The sequence below is a fragment of the Rhinolophus sinicus genome, linkage group LG03, assembly GCF_036562045.2.
Source record: "Rhinolophus sinicus isolate RSC01 linkage group LG03, ASM3656204v1, whole genome shotgun sequence".
Lineage (NCBI taxonomy): Eukaryota > Metazoa > Chordata > Mammalia > Chiroptera > Rhinolophidae > Rhinolophus > Rhinolophus sinicus.
In genome coordinates, this window is record NC_133753.1 from 111,274,691 (window position 1) to 111,294,104 (window position 19,414).

Here is a 19,414-nt window from a genome sequence, read left to right on the forward strand (position 1 = left end):
TGTTTATTCATAGAAGCTGAAATCAGCACAGACTGACTACTCAGGAGGGATGCATTTAAAATGCCTGACATTGTGTGGTGATCCCCAAATTTATATTCAGTCATCCAAATCCTGTGTTAATTTCCTTATTTGTGTGTTATTACAAATTGCTTTGATATTGCCCACCCTTTAGCCCAGTCTTTCATTTTCCGCGACCTATAGGACTCACCTCATGTGATGTAGAAGGTGATAAGTCTAAGATTTTTCTTTCACTTTGATTAGAGATGTAGACAGCAATACATGATATCTGGAGTTTAGAATGATATAAAGCAAATATTTTTACCTCTTGGAAGCCTACTCATTTCATACAAGTAGATTCCTTGATAGCTCACTATCTTTGAGGATAGAACTTGAATCATTTATCTACTGCTAATAGAAACAGTGAGGCAAGTGTTATCCCATCTCCTGTTAATCCTCTCTCTTACATTTGAGTCACACTTACCTCCGGTAATGATTCTTTCTCCCATGCTGTACGCGTGAATATTTTTTTATTTTTTCCTCAGAGTTCTTTAATGGATCTCACATTTTTACCTTTCAGACATTGACGAATGTGAACGTAACCCTCTCCTTTGTAGGGGTGGCACCTGTGTGAACACTGAGGGCAGCTTTCAGTGTGACTGCCCACTGGGACACGAGCTGTCACCGTCACGTGAGGACTGTGTGGGTGAGTTTGTTTCCTCAGCACATAAACCCACCCAGCTCAATTGGTAAAGATCAGGGGTTGATTCTAATAAACTTGTTTTGGCACATAAAACCTAGGTGACCAAAAGTTGGAAATTCAGAGTCCTTGCATTTGGATTCAGGCTGTCTTTAGAGAATGCTTCAGTGACACATGAATGAGCCAGCATTATCCTGCTTACCTTCTTTTTCATTACAAGCACACTTGAAAGGACCCTGTCTAAGGGACCTTGTGTAAGGCCATGTAATTCCCTCCTCCAGGATGGGATGGGAAAGCTGCTCCTGTTGGAAGTCCTGCTCCCTGAGAGTGCATCTGTGCACACACCTGTGCAGTCACTCAGCGACATCCACTTCTGTGCCCCTGAGTCTGTCATCCCGGGGTCTACTCGCATGTGTGTGAACATGTGATCTTCCTCCACCCTCTCTTCTCATAGAAACACCGAGGTCTCTTCACTGGCTCTGAGCTCAGTAGGGATGTCAGAGTCCACACGAGAAGACTGATGGCTGGTCTTGGAGCCTTCCAGCCTTCTGCTTTTCATAAACACACGAGGCCTCCAGGCTTACCGCGTTCTAGTACACTGGCTTTGAAACTGATTTAGCCAGGAAACATTTTCTTCACAGAAATCTTTCTTGAAAGTATAAGCAAATAAAAGTTTAAAATAGAGCAGACTATAAACCCCCATTTAAAACATAATTTAGGCACACCTCAATATATTTATTTATAAACCCTATTTATACTGATTAGGCTAATATATTCGATGAATCTTAAATCATAAACTAAACAGACATTTTTAAAAGGTGAATTAAAAAGTTTTAAGTATATTTCATTTTAATAGTGAGACAAAAAGCTTTTTCACACATAATTACAAATATTTATTCATTGTTGTGAATCAGTGACTCAGATCTGTTTCGAAGGTCAGTTTATTTTGATAATTGGTTTTCGTGGATCTTACAGATGAGAGAAAAACCCTTCAAAGATACAATGTACATATGATACATATATTTGCATATTTAATAAAATTTTTAATGATCATAGACATAAATCTATGTCACATAGTCTTCCTAATTTTGAGAATTTGGGATGAATTTCTTGCTATATCTAATTATATTGTCACTGTTTTTACCTTAAATTGTGTCTGACAGGTAGTTGGTATGAAGAAAAGTGTCACTACCATTTTCTTGCTATTCTCTTGTGATTTCATTATTAGTGCTAGTTTATTCCACAGATCTTTGCAGAAGGTTTTTTAAGGCACCTGCCCATGTTATGAGGGTTAGTTTATTTTAAAATAGGCATTATAATATGTAGATCCACCTACCCAGGTGCACTAAACACATAATACGATGAAAACAGGGAAATGAGGCACCTGTAATTAGCCACTCTGTTTTGTGGAAACAGCCATCTTCCTCCAGGAAACATTAGTTATTTAGGCAACAATTGGCTGTGTGAGAAGGACCAGCTGAGTGTGCCAATGTAAATTCATATATGAAATATTAGCAAGCTTCATTTCTGGCATGTGCTAGACGTGTGTGGTCTAGTGTGACGGGCACTAGCCACATGTGGCTATTTAAAGTTAATTAAAATTAAATAACATTAAAAATTCAATTCCTTAGTCATATTAGCCATGTTTCAAGTACTGGGCAGCATAAACATGGAAGAGTCCCGTCGATGTAGAAAGGTCTACTGGATAGCACTGTTGCACATAGAAATAAGAGAAGTATAGATTCCAGCATTTTCTTTTAATGCCCCGAGAGCTTATCTTACTTCCCCCAAAGTACACAAAGCCTTCTGGAGACCACTGCTCTAGTGCAGCATGTTCTTGGTAGTTTAAGTGATACTGTTATTGTGTAAGCCATTAATTCTGTGTATTTTTTATAGATATTAATGAATGCTCCCTGAGTGACAATCTCTGTAGAAATGGAAAGTGTGTGAACATGATTGGCACTTACCAGTGCTCCTGTAATCCTGGATACCAGGCCACGCCGGACCGGCAGGGCTGTACAGGTGAGGGTAGGCCAGGCGGGTCTGGAACTGAGATTGCTCAAACCCGCCCAGGACAACTTCAGGCACTGAATATGTAATGAAGTCAATGGGAGTCCTTTGTCATAAAAATGAATCCAGGAATGGGGACAGGTCTCTAAAATGCCATGGTTTGGTGGTTATGCAAAGGAATCTCTGCTTTTATCATAGAAAACTCCTTAAACTCCTCTAAGTTACTATATTTCTGAGTTCTTTAATCTTGAGTTACTGGCGCTCCATGTCAAATGGAATCCTGTCTGAAAGGAAGTAAAAAGAACTAAGAAACATTAATGGTATAATGATCAATATCACAAATAGTGGGGAGAAGAATCCAGAGCTATTTAAGCATTATCAGTTTCAAAAGAAGAAAAGCTCTTTTATTTATTTATTTATTTATTTATTTATTTGAGGAAGTAGCTCTGACAAGAAATGTGGTTGCAATGTTGTTTTCACAGATATTGACGAGTGTATGATCATGAACGGAGGCTGTGACACCCAGTGCACCAACTCAGAAGGGAGCTATGAGTGCAGCTGCAGCGAAGGTTATGCTCTGATGCCGGATGGAAGGTCATGTGCAGGTACAGAAAGGACAACGCACAGACTTTGTACATCTATTGAATTTTATCTCACAAATCTAACTCCAGATATTTTGAGTGGAACTAGACGGAGAAAGATATTGGAGCTTAATAAAAGCCATCCTTGTTTTCATTTGATGTTAATTTTGTATTATCAGATATTGACGAATGTGAAAATAATCCTGATATCTGTGATGGTGGCCAGTGTACCAACATTCCTGGAGAATATCGTTGTCTGTGTTATGATGGCTTCATGGCTTCAATGGACATGAAAACATGCATTGGTGGGTACCATAAAAGCAGGACAAATATTTACAGACATGTTTATCACACACAAATAGATGCACGTTTATACACACACACATATTGACACAAGAAGAAGAGGCTTTTTCCATTATTTGAAAAATTCAACCCATTGTATCAGATGTCAAAGCTGCAAAGAAAAAATTATTTGAAAAAAATCGTTAGTGTATTTATCAGCAATACTGTGTCTTGCAAATAGATTATATTTTACATTTTATTTGTGTATTTCAGTATTAGGCTATTCAGTTTAAAAGAAAACTTTTGAATTACGAGGATGAACAAGTATTAACCAAGGTATTAAAAATAAATTTTCTAGATGTGAATGAGTGTGACTTAAATTCAAACATCTGCATGTTTGGGGAATGTGAGAACACCAAGGGATCCTTCATTTGCCACTGTCAGCTGGGTTATTCAGTGAAGAAGGGGACCACAGGATGCACAGGTACGTCTCAAGCGTGTATCCTCGGTGTTTCAGCTTCTTATATTTCAGAGGCCAACCTTTAACATCATTTGTTTGCTGGCACATCCTAGACTAGTACCCACACTAGGCTGTGACCCCACCGCAGAGTTGGCTGCAGGTCCAGACACAGAGTGAGAGAGTGGGTGTGGAGTCTGGGTCCCTGGTTCTGATGTGCTTCTGGTGGCCCTTGCGACAGCATTCACTTGCCTAGTAGGACTGCTGTCCAAATAGGACACATAGATAAGGAGAAGCACCAAAGACCTGAAGGGATCCCACTCATTGCTTGTTTCTGCAGCTCTTCTAAACTAACCAATATTAATCGAGATTTCTATTTAGACCTTTTCTTTCCTTTCTCCCCCCATCTTTTTCTCTCTTCGTTCTCCTCTTTCCATTTGCTTTTGCCCTCTCTTCTCCCTGCCCAAGTTGTCTTTTTTTCTCTCTCTCTGTTCTTTCTTTGCTCACTTTATCTCTTGTTCCCTTTCTCTATTAAGTAGTTTTAATGTTTTGCATAAAGGAGGGGGGGCGAGGAAGTCCCAAGGTCATTGCTTTGGACCAGGTGTTCCTCATTGCTCAATTTAAGGCCTTGGTTTGCTCAAGGCCCGTGGAGAATGGCTGAGACTGCAGCCTGGCCCTGAAGCTGACATTTCCAGGAAAGGGCAAGTAACGAAAGGTGTACTCTGAATGTTTACCACCAGCAGGGTTGTTGTGAAGCCAATAGTTTGTGTGTGTGTGTGTGTGAGAGAGAGAGAGAGAGAGAGAGAGAGAGAGCGATTTCAACATCTACAATATGTAATCATTGAGCTGGATGGAACTGACTATTCTTTCTATTTTAGAAAGTTCTAGAAAGCTTTGGGAACTCAAAGCCACATGGTTTATATACACATATGTGCATATATGCATATATACATATATCTATGTGTATAAATGTATGTATGATATATATATGTGTGTATATATATATACATATATACCTATATATATATATATATATATATATATGCAAAAGCTTCTAGTCATTTTCCAGATAACATTTCCAGTGACTATTTTTATATATTCTGAAATAAACAGATGATAGCTTTCAAAAACTATAAAATATTGTATTGTTTCTAAAAATGACAAATGATCATGTAATTTAAAAAGGAAATATACTAACACTTATTTTAAAAAGTTAAGCTTGTTCTTATCTTCATGAAAAAATATGTAACAAGTATTAATAAGAAAGAACAGCAGTCTGTTTTTGGAAATAAGATTTCTCTTGACATCGATAATCCGATGCCTTCTACATGGAGTTTTGTCTGGGCCTAGGAAGGGAGAAGGGCCCCTAGGGTGGACGGGGGCTGACACATCTATCTGTCAGGGTTCTACAACTGTTGCATCTCACTTGTACTGGAAAAAGACTGGCAATTTCTTCTATGGAAGAGCTTGTTTGGTTTGGATCACGACCTTCCAAATCTTGGACTCTACAAAAATTAAAAATCAAAATGATATGTTAGTATTTCCTCTGTACAGGTTTAGATCTTTCCATATTTACTTTAAAATTTTACATACACAGAAATATACCTGGAAATAGAATTAATCAGCTTGTGTTTTATCTTCTTCATATTAACTATGGTTTCTCAGACGTGGATGAATGTGAAATTGGTGCCCACAACTGCGACATGCACGCCTCATGTCTAAACGTCCCAGGGAGCTTCAAATGTAGCTGCAGAGAAGGCTGGATTGGAAATGGCATCAAATGCATTGGTGAGTTTGCGAATATAAATAACTTTTGCTAAAGTACCAGATTTTTAGAGGCTTTTCTTTACAGTTGTTCACCCACATACTTTAATAGGAACATGCTCTTCTGTTTCCTGTATGAAGATCAAAGGTTATCTTTGATTTTCTTCATTTCTTTATTCAGATTATTCTCTGCAAGATACTTCTTGTTTATGTGTTTCCTTGAACCTTGATATAAATGATGAAATTGCTTTTTAATGTGTTTTTCAGTATAATTATTTGATGTGCACCCAGAAATCCAAACAGGTGTATGATGAAAAAGGACAAATGTATTTTCCCAGTCTTTTCATTGAGTAATCAGTGAGATTGAAAACTCAGGGAAATAAATGAAGGAAATGAAAAGGTTTTTTCTGATAACCTAAGTCTAGAGGAAGTGGTCAGTACTAGCTTCTTAACAGAAAATCGAATTTTTCTTCCGGAGAAACCTAAGTATTTTGTTAGGTTCCAAAAGATCTGATTCAAAGAAAGGAGAATGAAAAGGCAGTTGCCATTCTCCAAGTTTTATAGTTCTTGAGCCAGAGTTTAATAAGTCTGTATAACTATGAGGCAGAGGTCTGGATTTTACCGTTGGTGTCATGCATGGTGCTGTATAATCTGCTTAGTGTTTTACATGCCTTAAAAATAAAGGATTTTTCCAACTGGTAAGAATTATCCAGGTCAATTGAAAATAGAAAATAAAGCAAGCTAAACTGACCTCCCCATGATTGCTCATTAAAATCTTATAAGCCTACAGTAAGTATTAAAAAATAGTCTTGAAATCTCTTACCAATAATATAAGTTAATTTGAATATGTTTTTCTATCCATTCAATTGTTTTATACTTGCCAAATGTTTATGAGCTGACTATAGAATTTAAATTATAGTTTCCAAATAACTGCTAAGGAATATTTTATGGCTTCAAGTCCACTAGCTACCACTTCTGGTCCAGCCATCAGTCTGTCATTCATCTCACAGCTTTTCAGCCATATCCCCATCCAGTTTTTCCAGTGTCATTTGACTACTGTTTTCCTCTCTTTCAGCCTCCATTTTGTGTGCTTCTTGTCCACCTATCACTCTGATCAACTATTGCAAAAGAGCCTTCCTCCAATACCAATTATTTCCTTGTGTCCAGGCACCTCTCCTCCAAAATGTCATCCGAATCCATTCACTCCTTTCCATCGCCATTCTCCTGCTCTAGCCTCAACCATTCTCTCGCTCAGTATCTCCTCCCACCCCCTGCAAGATGCTAAACAACCTCCTCTTATGTTTTCTCATTCGCTTTCTGGCCCTCCTAAAATCCATCCTTCACACAGCAGCCAGACAAAATCTTTTAAACCGTGGATCTGATGTCTTCACAATCCTCATTTTAATCTCTTGAATCCAGGATAAAATCCAGCTTCCTTCCATGGTTTACAAGACCCTGTAGCACTTCCCACTCCAGCTTCATCTTCCATCATCCTGTGTTTTCCATTGTGCTTTGTAACTCTGATCTCCTTTAATTTATCACACCAGCTCCTTTTCTCCTCAGTGTCTTTATATGTGCTGTTCCCTCTGCAAGGAATACTCGACTTCTGTTCAGCAGGCTCTTATTCATCATTTATGTCTGAAGTTAACTAAAAATTACTTCTTAGTGGTGCTTTTCTTGTTCCTACATACCAAATTTGATAACTTTTTTTTTTTTAATTCTCTCATAGCACCTTGTAAATTTTCTCCATGGTACATACAATAATATTTAACTTAATTTAATTTTCTGTTTAACATCTGTCTTTTCCACTAGACAGTGGACTCCGTAAGGTCAAGAATCTTATCTCAGATACCTCATCTATAAAGTGAACTTGAAAAATCTATGCTAATTTTCCTGCTCTGAAATTCAGTACTATCTTAAAAATTGACCTTTGTGTGTGTGTGTGATAAGGGAACCAGTGATAAAAATCCACCCTTGGTAGAAGTCAGAAGGAAATCTAGGTCTGGTTTTCTGTGAGTTATTAAAAAGCTAGTTAATTAGATATCTCACAGAATGCTTGAATTAATGCTTTTGGCCCATGTTTGTGGCCTGTGCATTTTGGATTTATGGGTCTGACATTTTAGAGAATTAGAACTGTGACCTTAGAGATCAACTAAAACACATTCCATTTGGCCAGTTTACATTTAAATTGAGACAAATGAAAACTTTTCTGAGTATTTAAATGTTTCATTTTTGTTTCTGAGCTTTATTGCTATGTTCCCTTGGCACGCAGATCTGGACGAGTGTTCTAATGGAACCCACCAGTGCAGCATCAACGCGCAGTGTGTGAACACCCCGGGCTCCTACCGATGTGCCTGCTCGGAAGGGTTCACCGGAGACGGCTTTACCTGCTCAGGTGGGTGAGAGTCTGGAAGTGTGTTCTGGCATAGTTTTTCTGGAACACTCTATATGCTTCCCTTATTTGAAGAAAACTGTAGTTAAAGGAGGCTGAAGTCACTCCCTGTTTAAAAATTTACAGGTGAATATGTACGTTTCTCTTACATTAAACACAAAAGCCTGAAAACTTTTACAAAATATTGGTGAGAGTCTTAAAATAATGATATTTATTCCTATCCATTACTATGAATGATGATCATTTTCTCTTGTTTGTTTATTTGGTTACAAACAGAGGCTCGGTCTGAATCAGACCACTTGGATTCATCCCTTGCCTGTGCCGCTCACTAGCTGTGTAGCCTCAAGGACGTTACTTAACCTGTATGGCTGTAGTTTCCCTATTTTAAAATGGGCATGCTAATAATAATAACACTATTCACTCTTTTTCTTTTTTATCATTAAACGAATGACATGTGGAAAAACTATTCAGCTTCTTAAGATACGATATATGACTTACCCAAGCACTGCTGTTTAATGTGTTTGTCAAAATCTCAGTTTATCACATGGTATTGAAAGGTCTAAATGGGATAATACAAGTAAAGGGCTTAGAAAAACACATCATAAGAGCTTAATAAATGTTCACTGCTATTTAGTCCACATTCCTCAAGGATAAAACATCCATTCATTCTATTCCTATGTAAGACTGGTTCATCTTGCTGGACATAAAGTATGATACGTTTGTTTGTAAGATAGGTGTTTCTCAGTTGAATTTCAGCACAGACTTTAAACCCATAATTAAAAGATAGACTCTAGTTCTTTTTCTAATTGTTGACACTAAAAACACAGACTCATCATTTTCAAATGCCTCTTTAAGAAAACATGTCTATTCCATTTTAAAGCGTTATTACTTATAAACCTTGGATTGCTTTTTTCTTAGTAATTCTCTGCACCATGGTGTGAAGGAAAGGGCATGGCTTTGGTGTCAGATACAGCTGTACTTAGATCCTGGCTCAGCCATAGATTAGCTCGCTGGGACTCCCACAGCTCAGTTGGCTGCTCATAGCTTCAGGTCTTTTTTGTCTGAACCTCGCAGGATTGGTGAACTAAATGAAACGTGCCTGTCAAACAAGTAGCATGCTATCCGGCAAATATTAGGCCCTCCATAAACATCAGTTTCTGCCCTTTCCTCTCTTTTCCATTAGATGGAATTAAATTAATATCTTTAAGGTCTATGAATTACCCCAATTTGCATAATTAAATATAGGGATATTTTAATAAGATTGTAATGACATGAAAGAGACTTTCCTGTTTCCCAAGGAATGTCCCTAATTTGCTTAAAAATGCTTGAATTAGTGAAAGAACGAGTTATTTCTTCTAAATACTATAACGTTTGCAAATGAATTAACACCATTTTAAGATTAGTACCAATGCTCTTGGTTATATCTAAATGATGTTGGTATAATACTAATGCAACAAATTAGCATTAGAGAGAACTAAGACAAATGCAAGAGACACCTGCCTTCCTCCTCTTAATCATGTTATAATTTAATGTTAGGGTGTAGATTCAATTGCTCCACTCTCAGGTTGTATACCCGTATTTAGGTGACTATGATTAATTGTTGTTTCATGTTAATGAGCATTGACTCCAGCCAGTAAAGTGGATTTAGTTATAGAGCAAGGAAAAACTGTGTCATGAGATTTGGAACTTAATAGAGATGTAATTTGCTTCTCCCCCAGATGTTGATGAGTGTGCAGAAAACATAAATCTCTGTGAGAATGGACAGTGCCTCAACGTCCCGGGTGCATATCGCTGCGAGTGTGAGATGGGCTTTACTCCAGCCTCAGACAGCAGATCCTGCCAAGGTGGGTCACCAGGATTCCAGCTCATTTCCAAGTTGGATCAAATACAGCAAATGAAACCACAAAAAGGGCTGGAACAGGCTCCACCTGGAAGCAGAATACACAGCACATGCTGCACATAAAAAAGTCATTCGTTTAAGCACGGATTATTTTGCCGAATGAATAATGAGGAAGGCGGCTTTCATCTCTTATGAAGTTTTCCTGGCCAAGAGCCAATAGTTGGAAGTCGGGCTCATTCTCTCTTTTTTTTTTTTAACCATTTCTTTTTTTATCACTAAATGAATGACATGTGGAAAAACTATTCAGCTTTTTAAAATATGATATACTACCTACCCCAATCACTGCTATTTAAGGTGTTTGTCAAAATCTAAGTAGCTCGTTTCTGGCATTTGCCTCCATGTTTTAGTCTGCTGTCTGTATGTCTGGGACTAGCAGTCCTCTTCGGGGACTCATCAAGGGCTGTACCTTTTGCCTAACAGTGATGTTTCCTTCCTCTCAGTTATGACATCATCCCCCTTTCCTAGAAATGGGACTTCGTGACTAGTATGATATCCTTCCAAGAAAAGGAATTTGGATTTTCTTTTAAATTAATGACTCAGTTCACATTACATATCTTTTGGGCCATCCTTGTGTTCTTAGGGAGTACATCAATAGGTAAATGGAGAAAGGAAAAAGATTGAAAACAATTCATAAACCGTAAGGATGTAACAAAATTAGTGATTCATAGAAAACCTTTAAAAAAATAACTCAAGCTAACTGCTGGGCAAAGATTATAAAATGAAACCAGATTCCAGGCTCTCCCACACTAGTGTCTAATCAAATGAACAGAAATAGTAAATAGCAGCATGCACACACACACACACACACACTTCACCAGCAGCAACCCAACGAGACCAAATTGCATAATCTGGGTTGGCTTGGAGTAGAACCTAACTCTGACCCACTAATAGAAGTGGCACTGAAGAAAGAAAGTATGCCTAAAAGATTATGGGATTTTCCATAAAAATCCATTTTGAGAGAATCAGATAAGAGGATGAATAGTAGGCCCTGGGGAAGATGATATTAGAAATTGAAAGCATTCATGCTCCTATATCAACCTGCTACATTGGGCAGAATATAATTCACTTTATGCAAGGCAGCTGTAGAGTCAGCTTCATATTTTTTCCCAGTGCTGGTTTCTTGTAAGCACTGAAGCCAGTTAGTAGAAAATGTGAGTCAGTGTGGTTATGGAATTACATGATTTATTACCCATGTCAGCTTGACAAGATTTAGTGGGAAAAGGAACAAGTAAGCAGTAGCCAGACACTTCTGTCAACATTAAATTTCAAAATTAATTCTTCGTACATAAGACAGAATTTCCCCTTTATAATTCTATTCTTTTATCTGTGGCCTACGCCCTTCCAAAAGTTCTCCCATACTTCCCCCAAGTTGATGTTCAGTAGTTTCTATTTAGTGTACGTCTTTCACTTATTGATTTTTCTCGTGTCATTACCACCAAGAGACATTCTAATTGCCAGGGCAGCGGAGAATAGCTCACATTAGTTCACCATCAGTTAAACCCTCTGCTCCATTTAGCAAAATGCCAACTTTTGAGATCCCAAAAATGTACTTTTATGGTTCTGCCTGTTTCTCCTTATTTTTGTCTTCTCTCTTCCTATAAGATCTGGCTCATCTAGACAGTTTCTACTGAATTTGCTAATGTAATTCCTTGATGTCTTCCCATCTTATTATAAATATATGTCCTTCTGAATTGACCCTCTGATTAATATTTTCCATTCAGCATCTACTTCTCACCACAAATTCTCAGAATTTCTACAGAGTCCCAAAAAATTGCTGGAGTTGGGCATTTCCCAGTATTGCCCACCAAAGTGGGAGAGTACAGAACCTGAAGGGACCCCGTCAGGGACAGGTTAGGACTACCTCAGATGGACTGGATCTAGATACTAGCTATTTAGTATAATGTCTGAAGAGAGCACGTAGGCCAGGCTCATCAGCAGAGAGCACACAGAGCCCAGTGTGGCTCTTCCCAGCCACGTTTCTCCTGATCCCCCACTTTATGACACTGTTCCTTACTCGTCCCACCTTATGAAAATTTGGGCAACAGAATAGAAGTTTTAATGAAGCCCATGCCCCCAGCTGTCCTCCATATAAAGCCCAGATAAAGAAAGGAGGATGTCCGGAAGCTCCGTCTAAACTCTATCAGGGTATATAAAAACTGACCAAGTAATGTGAATCCAAACTGAAAACGAACAAGGGCAACTGTGCAGACATCCTATGGAAACACAGCAACCAAAGAACATACAAAAAGCAGGTAAAGAACCCACCCAGAGTAGAAAAAAACTACCCAAGAGACAAAAGCAAATTTCCCATAGGTGCATTGTGCCCTTGATGACCTTAATAAAATATAATTGAACAAGTTCAAAGAGATTATAAAAACAAACCATAAAAAAAGCCAAAGAGGGAGATTGTGGAGTCAAGAGAAACAAAATGAGAACCAGTACAGAAAAATTAGAGCACTATTAAATAGAAACAGCAAAGAAGATAATCACAGTGAACAAAAAAGGGGGAAGAAAGAAATGAACACTATGAAAGAAAAGACAGAGACCATAAGCATAAGTATAATTGGAGTCTCTGAAGTGGAGAGCCCCAAAACACTGAACAGAAGAAAGTACTAAACAACTGAACACTTTCGGAAATAGAAGAAAGAACTGAATGTACAGAGAAAAGGTAAATCATAAGACAAAGACTAAGCCTTATTACTTTTGTTGGCTTAAGTTATAGAGAAGAATTCTTCAGACACTAAATAGAACTGGCAAGTCATGTACAAAACAAACATTCAAGACACTAGAAAAATGCTCACAAAGTTTTGAGGACATGTTTGACTGAAAAATCTTGTACCTCAGCACATAGTTAATTATAAACACAATAGGAATATTCTCACATATGAAATAATTCAGAAAGAAAACACCTGTGGGCTCACCCTTCTTGGGGAAAAACAAAAAAAAACACAATAAAACGTAGCAATGAAACACAACCAATCAAGAAATAAATGGAGAGGCTGCAGTTAAAACATCATTGATTCTTTTATGTAAAGAACTAGTACTAAATAATGTAGAGATTATAGTAAATACCATACACATTTAAAAAGTGAAACTAAGTATATATGAATGATAATTTTCTTCTCATTCATTGTAGAATATCCATTAATACTATCTAAAAATTATATTTGAATTTTAGCATAAAGCCAAAGAATGATAAGTTTTTAGTGTTTTTCATCAATTCTTAACATGAGAAAGTATTTTAGAAACTGTCATGATAAAGAAAACTTGATCTGAGGCATATAAATGGTTTTAGCTTCACTCTAAATATCCATAAATATTTGGAATGATGTTTATCAATGATAATTCTTTCTGGGTGGAAGCATTTTGGAATGATTTTTGTTTTTGCCATTTTATTTTACAGATTGTTTTTCATCTTTTCTGTTTGTTATCAATACTTTTCTGTTTATGAATTTCTAAGCATGTATCAATTTGATAAAAACAAGACAGTATTCTCTTAAAATACCTTATTTTACACAACTGTTACATTATTTTAAAAGATGTTATTTCTAATAAAGTTCATTTACAAGTAAAAAACACATACTCAGAGTACTGAGAACACAATTCCTTTTCCACTTATAGATGAACACAATTCAATAATAAACTAGCTTAATATCTTTATTCATTTATATAAAGAGAATAACTTTGTTTATTGCCCCAGCACAAGAAAAGGCACTTTTATACATCAGTTGAACTTTTAAATACAATTTGAAGCATACCTTAAATCTAAGATAGTTGAAACTCATTTTAACTATCATGATTGACCAGGAGGCACTTTTAAACTTCAGGTACAACTGTCTCAAGACGGTGCTTTAGGATGACTTTCCTAGTCTATCCTAAAATGGCATTCCTGGTCTGCATTCTCAGAATATGACGTAATTTGTGTATGAAATGTCCATGCTCTTCCTATGAGGAAAAATATAGATTGTTTTTCTACAGCTGTATACACACATAGATGCCTTCATTTTCATATTAATGAGGAGTGATTTCTCATTTAGTGACTTTTGAGTTGAAGCCTCATAGAAGAGTTTCATAGACTAAATTTCTGACTTCAACAGAACTCTTTTAATGAAATTTGTAAGCATGTGGGGCAATGGTTAATTTTATTGCATGCTCTTAAGAGGAAAATTACTTCCCTGTTTAAAATTGACTATCATAACATCATATTACAGAATAAAGAAGTTTTAAAAAGTTAAACTTAAATACTTCCAATATTGTTAATATTCAAAATATTATGTTGTATATTTCGTATGTTGTAGATGTTTAAAAAACATCTTCTGTTTCCACTGTATTATTAAAATCTTTGAATTTGTTGTTATCTTTAATTTTTCACAACCTTATTTCTTTGACATGTTCATATTTGATTTTTGTACTTCTTATGCCTTAGGTGAATTCTTTTTTGTCTAAGTATATTACAACCCAAGGCAGTTAAAATACTGTCAATAAAATAAAATAATATTTCTGTAACTCGGTTCCATAGATGAACATTAGTTGCTTGTCATTTACATGATTCACTTGGTCAAAGAAAAAGAAAATTTTTCACTGCATAAAAGTATCTGAGGAATTAGAAAAATTCATTCATGTTACACATTAAAATAGAAATGTTTAAATCTCCTTGTGAAACAAGAGATTACTTTTTTTTTTTTAATTTTCAGATATTGATGAATGCTCCTTCCAGAATATTTGTGTCTTTGGAACATGTAATAATTTGCCTGGAATGTTTCATTGTATCTGCGATGATGGTTATGAATTGGACAGAACAGGAGGGAACTGTACAGGTGCGGCCTATTAAGGGCTTATTTGTGTTCTTAATAGTTCAAATGAATATTTTGTGCTAAATTCTTCAAATTTCTGCTTAGCTAAACTACACCTTGGGTTATGTATCTTTTTGAGACAGAAAAATTACATTCTGATGCATTTATTTTTAACCATGGAACTAATCCATTTTTATACAAACAACCTAATATTAAATATTGAACATTAAACTGGGAAAGTATTTCTTTGTATGTATTTTTGTTTGTGCATGCATATGTGCATATATATGTATATTCATATTTATAATTTTAGTTAAGCAATAGTGACAATTTTTTATTAAGAATTCAACATTTAGTTATCTAGTAAGGATATTAAATGACATCATAAATACCATGTGATTGATCTATGGAAAATGTTTTAGGGATATACAAGGATTTAATCTTTATTTCATTGTGCTAAGTCTTCATAATGATCTTTAATATACTAACTTGCAAAAAAAAAAAAAATCCACCAAGTTTTTGGAGGAGCAGTGACGAGAGAAAGTGAAGATCTTAACGTGGGTATTTAAATGTTTTTCCTAGATATTGATGAATGTGCAGATCCCATAAACTGTGTAAACGGCCTCTGTGTCAACACGCCCGGCCGCTATGAGTGTAACTGCCCGCCTGATTTCCAGCTGAACCCTACAGGTGTGGGTTGTGTTGGTAAGTAAAAGCTATCTGAAACAAACAAAACTGTATAGAATTGAATATTCAAACCCTTTGGTAATGAACTGTGATGAGTGTTTGGTACAATTAATTTGCAATCGAAACAGTCCTTTCTCTTAAACTCTAGATTACCAAATCGTATGGTCATTTTTATCATGTTTATCTTCCAAGTCATGTTTGGAAACAGGAATTTTTGAGGCATTTGCCCTGACCTCCTCCCCTCACTGGGGTAGGAACCAGGGCCTGCAGACGTGCAATACTTTGTTCAAGGTCTCAGAGCCTACAGATGGCAGAGCTCAGACACAGTCCCAAGTTGCCTGGCCCCCTGTCCCGTGCATTGGCCAGCACAGCCCAAAGTGGTAGAGCTAATGGAATATACATTTCTCTTTCCTGTGAGAAGGGTCACGTAGGAGTGTAATAAATGAAGTGATGAGAAGGAAGGAATTGGAGAACTGGATTTCTTGAGCCAAACCACTGGAGTGGAGCAAGTTGGGAGATCCGGGAGAAGCGGGGAAGGCAGTTCAGAATCTCTCTTCAGCATTCCTGACAGCTCTGATCTTCAGAAAAGAAGTATCCATCTTTTGCCATCAGCCCTGTTTCTGTACCTTACTGAGAGTTTATGTAAAGGATTAAATGGTCTGGAGAGTTTCCTGGCAGAATAAAAGAAAGAGAGAAAGAAAAAAAGAAGGGAGGGAGGGAAGGAAGGATGGGAGAGAAAGGAAGGAAGGAAATTCTTGTTTCAGTAGTCAGCTGCCTACTGTCTTCAGCGTTCGCTTCCCTTTGGTCTGGCAGTAGGTGGAGGAAATGTTTGCCTCTGTGATTTATATACAATTTCTATATTATTTTCAAATTTTAGAGACTATCTCAAGTTAAACTTTATGGCCACTCCAAGTTCTGATTTTTCCATTCAAAATCATTTGTTCAGTAAATATTGAGTGCCTTCTAATGGCTAGAGAGGCAACAGAGTAAGCAAATTCTCTGCTTTTGTGTATACATTCTGGTGGCAGGAAGACAGATATAGTAAGAGCAGATGCTGACACTGGAAGTAGCTGGAGGAGAAGTGCTATATTATTTGGAGGATGGGGGGGAGTCAGAGCCTTGAGGAGGGAGTAATCCAACTGGACCTCTGTGAGGAGAAACCTCCAAGGAAAAGGAGCAGCCAGTGCAAAGGGCCTGTGGCAGGAGAATGCTGGTGTTGGAGACACAGCAACGAGGCTGTGTAGCAGGAGTGATGGGTGGGCTGGCAGTATGAGGAAGAGAGTCAGAGAAGGAGCAATAGCCCAGATCACAAAGTGGTTCTCAACCCCGGGAGCACAGTAAAATCCCGTTTGGAACCTTCAAATAATGCTGTCTCTTTCACTCCCAGAAATTGAGTCACTGGAGCCTCAGTATTTCTTAAAAGCTTCCTTGGAGCAAAGACTGTGAACAGGCAGCTAATAAAAGAGAGTATTCCACAAGTTAACAAACATAAACAAATGTCCAAAACTATTAGTAGTTTGGAAAGAAACAAATTAAAACAATTACATAAATACCACTTTATATCTAATAGACTTGTGGAAATTAGGAAACGTCAGTCCCATGCACCTCCATGGCCCCTCTGTCCTGCTGGTGGAAGAATAGACCAGGACAGCCCTACAGAAAAAGCGCTGTAGTACTCAGATTAACTGTCAGCATGTAATCAGCTTCATTTTTGAGTTTCTTTTTTGAGCAATTCTAACTTTATATGGATTGATACTTCATGGCTTTATTCTGTCTTAGAGATTTTCCAAAGAACAAAAACTCATTCTAGCTCAACGCCATAAGAGTCCGCTGGACCCTTTTATAAGTCTAAGATACATTATGAGAAGTTAGTGATGTTATTTTTCCTTTGTCTGGAACCATTTTATTATTCTAGGTTTTATTTCATCATTACTCATCAGTTATGCCTAGTGATGCTAAAAACAAAGATTAATATAATAAAGTGGAAAATGATGGCATCACCTGGAAGGATGACATAATAGTGAAAATGTCACTGTTGCATCATCCTTCAATTTTCTTATTGTGTTGCCCAAGGGATTACATCATCTTTCAAGAAGGTATAAAAGAAGGCTGGACACACTATATTTGGAATATTCTTTGAACATTTATTGAACACAGTTGAGAACTCAGAAGTTTTTACTTTCTGGCCAGTATGGCAAAGAAAAGAAAATTGACAGTAGGAAACATTTTGCTATCGTTAGATGTATCAGCAGATGAATACAACAGAGACTAGCACTCTAGTCTAAATGCTAAAGATGGTGGTGAAATTGATCATCTAAGCAAAATGCCAGGCTGTGAGGCCAATATCTTAGATGAAATTTTTCAAATTTAACAAAGAATGACCTAACAATATATTTCTATAGACAAAGGAGATACAGTATTCTTGTCTGTTAGTCAGTACGAAGACATTCATGCCGTATTTGACAACAAGTACCTGAATCTTCCCAGGTTCTTATGTTCTTCCATATCCAAAATTTAATTGACCTGGTTCTTAAGTAGACAAATGTGAAGGCGGGTGGTTAGACAAGGGTTATTGGAAGGAAATATGTGATATGGAAATAAAAAGAAATCATTGGATTGATAATTATATGTTGATAAACCTAAAAATGAAAATGTTTTCCATTTGTGGAGCGAAGAAAGGATCTGTCCTCTCATCAACAAAATTATGAGCTGTCAAAGTTTTCAAACATTTCTTCAGGTATTGTGCTTTAATGATGCAAGAACAAAAAGAAAAACAAGAAGTAATGATAAGCTAGAACCTATTAGAGAGGTGTTTGAAATGTGGCATCAGTTTTTATGAAATGGATATGTTTCAGGTTCACACATGACAGCTGACATGCAGTTAATTGCATTCATAGGACCATCCAAAACCAAGAAAACAGGGAATAAAAATTTGAATTAAAATTAGATTCTTATTAAAATTTCTACTAAGGTGATTTCACTATGCAAGAGATTGTTTTGCATTGAGGGTTAAAACAAGCCTTTTATAATAATGTACAAGAATTTGAATTTCATAATTTGAGTAACCTTTCTCTAAAAAGGGGTTCTCACTGTGGCAAGGGCAATTTTAAGCTCCTGTGTTGCTCTGCAGACAACCGCGTGGGCAACTGCTATCTGAAGTTCGGGCCTCGCGGAGACGGGAGTCTTTCCTGCAACACGGAGATTGGAGTGGGCGTGAGTCGCTCCTCCTGCTGCTGCTCTCTTGGGAAGGCCTGGGGGAACCCCTGCGAGACGTGCCCCCCTGTCAACAGCAGTGAGTATGGAGCTGAAGAAGAGGAAGGGAACAAACTCTGGTAGCTGAAGACAAGTTGCCATTTTATTCTTGTGCTGAGGACAGGAGAAACTCACAGGCCAAAATTTTGAATTTGGACTACTTTTCAGGGATTATGCAGAAACCAGCCAAGTGTGATTTATATAAGAGGAATTTGAATTCTTCTCTTGCTGTGTTTCATGATATGATGAAAGAAAAAAACAGCTTTTAATCACAGTCCAGTATGAATGATGACAATGTCAGTTCTCCACGGTCTCACAGATAAACTAAGCCATTCCCGGTTCTCCTCAGAGGTTGTTTTAGTTCCGGTTCATAGCTGTGTTGTATTCCTGAAGTCAATCATACTATGCCTGAAGTTTAAACACAACGTTGTGATATGGGCATAGATGAAACTTTTGAATTGTCACGTTTTTGAGGGTATTTTTTTTACTAGCCAAAACAGTTTTGATATAAATTGTCTGTGAAGGAGTTTTTCTTTAATTAAAAACAAATGGTTTTCACCACCCAGAGTCAGTTCTCCTTCCATCACCATATATTTGAT

The 19,414-nt window shown here is 37.1% G+C and overlaps 1 protein-coding gene across 1 annotated transcript in view; it reads left to right on the plus strand.

The window, feature by feature from the left end:
• FBN2 (fibrillin 2) overlaps nucleotides 1-19,414 on the plus strand; it is a 262,671-nt gene that overhangs the window by 189,873 nt on the left and 53,384 nt on the right. Inside the window, exons 27-37 of the mRNA XM_019732405.2 lie at nucleotides 578-703; nucleotides 2,594-2,719; nucleotides 3,190-3,312; nucleotides 3,468-3,593; nucleotides 3,929-4,054; nucleotides 5,693-5,815; nucleotides 8,064-8,186; nucleotides 9,902-10,027; nucleotides 14,778-14,900; nucleotides 15,459-15,581; nucleotides 18,694-18,855. Coding sequence (XP_019587964.1) covers nucleotides 578-703; nucleotides 2,594-2,719; nucleotides 3,190-3,312; nucleotides 3,468-3,593; nucleotides 3,929-4,054; nucleotides 5,693-5,815; nucleotides 8,064-8,186; nucleotides 9,902-10,027; nucleotides 14,778-14,900; nucleotides 15,459-15,581; nucleotides 18,694-18,855 — 1,407 coding nt within the window. The remainder of the gene's footprint in view (nucleotides 1-577; nucleotides 704-2,593; nucleotides 2,720-3,189; nucleotides 3,313-3,467; nucleotides 3,594-3,928; nucleotides 4,055-5,692; nucleotides 5,816-8,063; nucleotides 8,187-9,901; nucleotides 10,028-14,777; nucleotides 14,901-15,458; nucleotides 15,582-18,693; nucleotides 18,856-19,414) is intronic.